Source organism: Pteropus alecto, unplaced genomic scaffold (genome assembly GCF_000325575.1).
Source record: "Pteropus alecto unplaced genomic scaffold, ASM32557v1 scaffold4411, whole genome shotgun sequence".
Taxonomy (NCBI): Eukaryota; Metazoa; Chordata; class Mammalia; order Chiroptera; family Pteropodidae; genus Pteropus; species Pteropus alecto.
The window spans coordinates 11,797-15,681 of NW_006431495.1; the positions used below are offsets into that span (position 1 = coordinate 11,797).

Here is a 3,885-nt window from a genome sequence, read left to right on the forward strand (position 1 = left end):
GTCACAAGCTCTACTTGGAAACAAAGGAAAAGATCGAACGGGACTATAGGCAAGTGCCCAGAAAAGGAGTGAAGGTGAGGATAAGAAATCATGGGGGGATTTTACAGAATAAAATCAAAACGTCGGGGAACTCTCCTGAAAATCTAAGAACAAAGCACCAGCTGCGGGTAATAGGAGAGGGTGGCGATATCATGACAGATTTAGCTTTTAAGGCCTACTGTTTGCTCTTTCTTTCTGAGGAGAGTAGAAGTGTCCAATATCAAAACTGAGTTGGATTTCTGAAATCCACAAAGGGCAGTTCCGAAGTTATTCATTTCTTCGTTCCACAGCATGATATTCAATGTGCCAAGTGTTGACAATTCATAGGTTAAAGTCAGAGTCTTTGCCCTCAAGGCTGATCAAGAGTGAGAAAGGCAGTCCACTACATAGACAGCCGCATGTAGAGTTACAACATTTATGAACCTGAGAAATGGGCTACAGAGGTGGTGGTAACATGTAAGAAAATTTAAAAATAAAAATGATGATGATGCAACTAATATATATTGAACTGTTATTGTTATAGGCATAATTGTTATTGTCGTAGGCATAATGTCAGGCTTTTTGTGCCCAGACGTTTTAATTTAATCCTTCAAATAGTATTAAGAAACATCTACACTTACTGTCAACATTTTACACATCTGAACTGAGAGGCAGAGATGAGTTAAGGTGGCCTGCCTAAAGTCATAGCCAACAAGTGACAGAAGAGAGGAGCGGCACTAATTAAAGACATTTCACACTAGTAAGGCGAATATTTAAAAAGCACCCGAGATTGTGAGTTTGTACGACAGAACGTGGTTCTGAGTGGCGGGAACCTAGCCCATTAGAGTGGGTGAAGAAGTAGCACTGGGAGAGAGACTGCAGGGAGTCAGGAAGCAGAAGACGTGGAGGGACTCTGGTCAGTCCAAGGAGCTTGGACATTTTGCATGGAGCCGCTATAGAATTTTAAACGCAAAGGAAAAATTCCGTGTGCATTCTTGTTTGTGCAGTTGTGTTCTATCGAGTGGAAATTGAAGTTCTTCGCTCTTTCTTTGTTCCTCAGGCGAACGAGGTCCTCCAGAGCTTCCTGCAGTCACAGTTGGCAGTAGAGAAATCCATCCTGCAGTCAGACAAAGCACTCAGCGCTGGGGAGAAGACCATGGCAGGTGTGGGGCAGGGCCGGGTTCACCATGGGCGGTTGGGTTCCCGCAGTGCCCTTTGACAGATGTGAGAGCAAAACCTCCCCGAAACAAGGCACTTCCACTCTTCCATGGAACAGATTCTGCTGAATCTGAAACCACCAGCCAGGCAGGGCCCTCCCTTCACACGCTGAAACGTGCTCTTGATGGTGTGGCCCAGGGGCATTCAGCGATTCCCCACCCACACTTCCAATTTGGTTCTGTCTCCTTCTCCTTTAGTGGGGACAGGTAAGTCCTCACTTATTTTCTTCCCTCGGTAAAACCTTCCTGGGACAGAGGAGCGGGCCCGGAAGGAGGCAGCTGAGAAGGAACAGGAGCTGCTGAGACAGCGACTGCAGGAGCAGCAGCAAGGGATGGAGGCGCAAGAGAGGAGTCTCCAGGAAAACATAGCCCAACTGAAGGAGAAGCTGGAGAGGGAAAGACTGATGAGAGAGCAGAATATGATGTTGGAACATAAACTGAAGGTACGTCTGGCCGTGGCTCAATGGTCATTGTCCAGGTACCTCAGGTGGGATGGGTGAAGGTTACTCAAGATCGTGAAAGGCAGCACCATTGCTATTTACTGCTTGTGATTTATCAAAACCCTGAATCCTTTAACAACTTATTCTCTTTATCCTTCTCCTCTTCCCCCTATTTTTAAAGAAGGCTTTGAGTTCTACTCTATATGAAAATTCTGGAGTGGATAGGAACAGCACGGTACCTTGGAGATAGGATTTGAGCTGTTTGGGGGGATTTTAAAATGACCTTGCAAGGTCTGATTAAACAGGTATTCCGAACACATGTATTAATTACAACTGGAAAGTGGTTTGCTTTACCAAGAGCACTGCCAATTATCAGGCACCCTACTGGTACCAAAAGTCCCTGAAGTAAACCTATGCTGACATAAAACTGTCAGAAACATCCAGACTTAAAAAGCCAGGGAAACGACAGCTTCTAAACTTGCCTTTTATCCCCAGGTGTGGCTGGTTTACCTGTTATATGACAGGAAGAAATCTCCGATTGTCCATCCGGATCTGTTTCAAATAGGGTTCTAGAACAGTGTATGAGATCCCATTACTTGTACCATTTTGTTGTCCATATTAATTCAAGCGGGACTGTGAATTAGTGCCTGCATACCAAGGCCACTTCAAGTATTATTTGACTGGGACATATTACGTTTTCCCTAATGTCCGGCTTAGCATCCCAGCATAAACCCTAATGGTGTGTGAATATTAGTAAGGCTGTAAACTATACTTTCTTTCAGAATCCAGGTGCAGGACAGGAAATATTCTTTGTTGCAAAATTCTCCCTGATTATGTAAGAGAGAACAAATTTAGGAGTAAAAGATTATTTCACCAAGTTCTTAAAAACAAAATTTAATTATCAAAAAAAATGGAGATTTAAAAAATTTTACTTCCCTTGCTTTCTTTAAGGTCCAAGAAGATATGCTTAATAGTGGATTTCAAAGGCAAGCTGAAGAGATGAAAGCAGAGATAAATCATTTGAAAAATATGATTGAAACTGCTAAAAATGATAATACTTCCTGGATTACACGAACCTTAGAGACAATTGGCAGTGAGATAACTTCAGTATTGTTTGCTCCTGCTAAACTTATTAGTAGTGTTGTGAGAGGCGTGGGCTCACTATTTAAATAGAAATAGCTCTCTTTTTAATCAAATTACAAATGGCGATATATGCTCTGGTCTATTTTTGATGTGTCTCTTTTTTATTTCATTCAGCCAAGTTTTAAATATAAAAAGTAGCTACTAGAGGATATCAATGCCTGTCCCACATTAGATAAACTAAACGCACATACATTTTGATATAGCATGTTTACTTTTAGGAAATATATATGTTTAAAGTCATACACACACAGAAACACTCACACACACGCACTTAAATACTTAGGAACATTGGTTCTTTCTCAGGAGGACTGGGTGGGATCTGCGTTGAATGAGTCACATGCTTTTTATTATATACTTTTGCTCATGAATCTTGTAAGGAAAGGTTGTATTACTGTTTTATAAATGAATAACAAAGAATGTAAAGTGTACTACTACTACTACAAATAAAAAGAATGTATAAATGGCCATTAGGTGATGAAATTGCTCATTGCTTCTAGAAATGGCATCAGCCTGCACAATGAGGGGTCTAAGACTAAGATTAGAGTACAAGAAAGAAAGCATAAAATTTGTATCTTAATCTTGGTTTCAGTTTGGACTTCTTAAACCTTTCTATTTGCTTCAAAACTAGGATATAAACTTTCCTGTTGCTCACTGAAATCTCTGCTAGTGTAGCCTCTACTTCCTATCTTCGAATTATACTTTTAAGTTATTAGAAACAAATTACCAAAAATAAGGATATGCACTGGTGAGAGGGATCTCATCGCCCTTAAAAGTGCAATGGTGGCTTCTCTGCTAAATAGGCAAGAGCAGAAGGGACATGTGCCATTGCAGGACTGGATGCCCTGATGGTGTTGTGGATGATAAACCCTGACACATGGAGGCCAGGTGTTGGCACTTAAACGTCAGAAGCCAAGTACATACAGTGATAGTAATGAGCATCATGGTTTGTCCTAGTCTGCTCAGCCGCTATAACAAGTTATCATAGACTGAATGGCTTAGACAATAAACTTTTCTTTCTCCCAGGTCTGGAGGCTGTTATTCCAAGGTTAGCGTGCCAGCATTGGTGG

The 3,885-nt window shown here is 41.5% G+C and overlaps 1 protein-coding gene across 1 annotated transcript in view; it reads left to right on the forward strand.

Moving 5' to 3' along the window:
* The window catches only part of LOC102882275 (guanylate-binding protein 6), a 15,094-nt gene extending 11,619 nt beyond the window's left edge, over positions 1–3,475 (forward strand). The window contains exons 8-11 of the mRNA XM_006905828.3: positions 1–74; positions 1,079–1,181; positions 1,491–1,678; positions 2,627–3,475. The exon at positions 1–74 is cut by the window's left edge and continues 139 nt beyond it. Coding sequence (XP_006905890.1) covers positions 1–74; positions 1,079–1,181; positions 1,491–1,678; positions 2,627–2,848 — 587 coding nt within the window. The 3' untranslated portion in view covers positions 2,849–3,475. The remainder of the gene's footprint in view (positions 75–1,078; positions 1,182–1,490; positions 1,679–2,626) is intronic.
* The last annotated feature ends 410 nt before the right edge of the window (positions 3,476–3,885 follow it).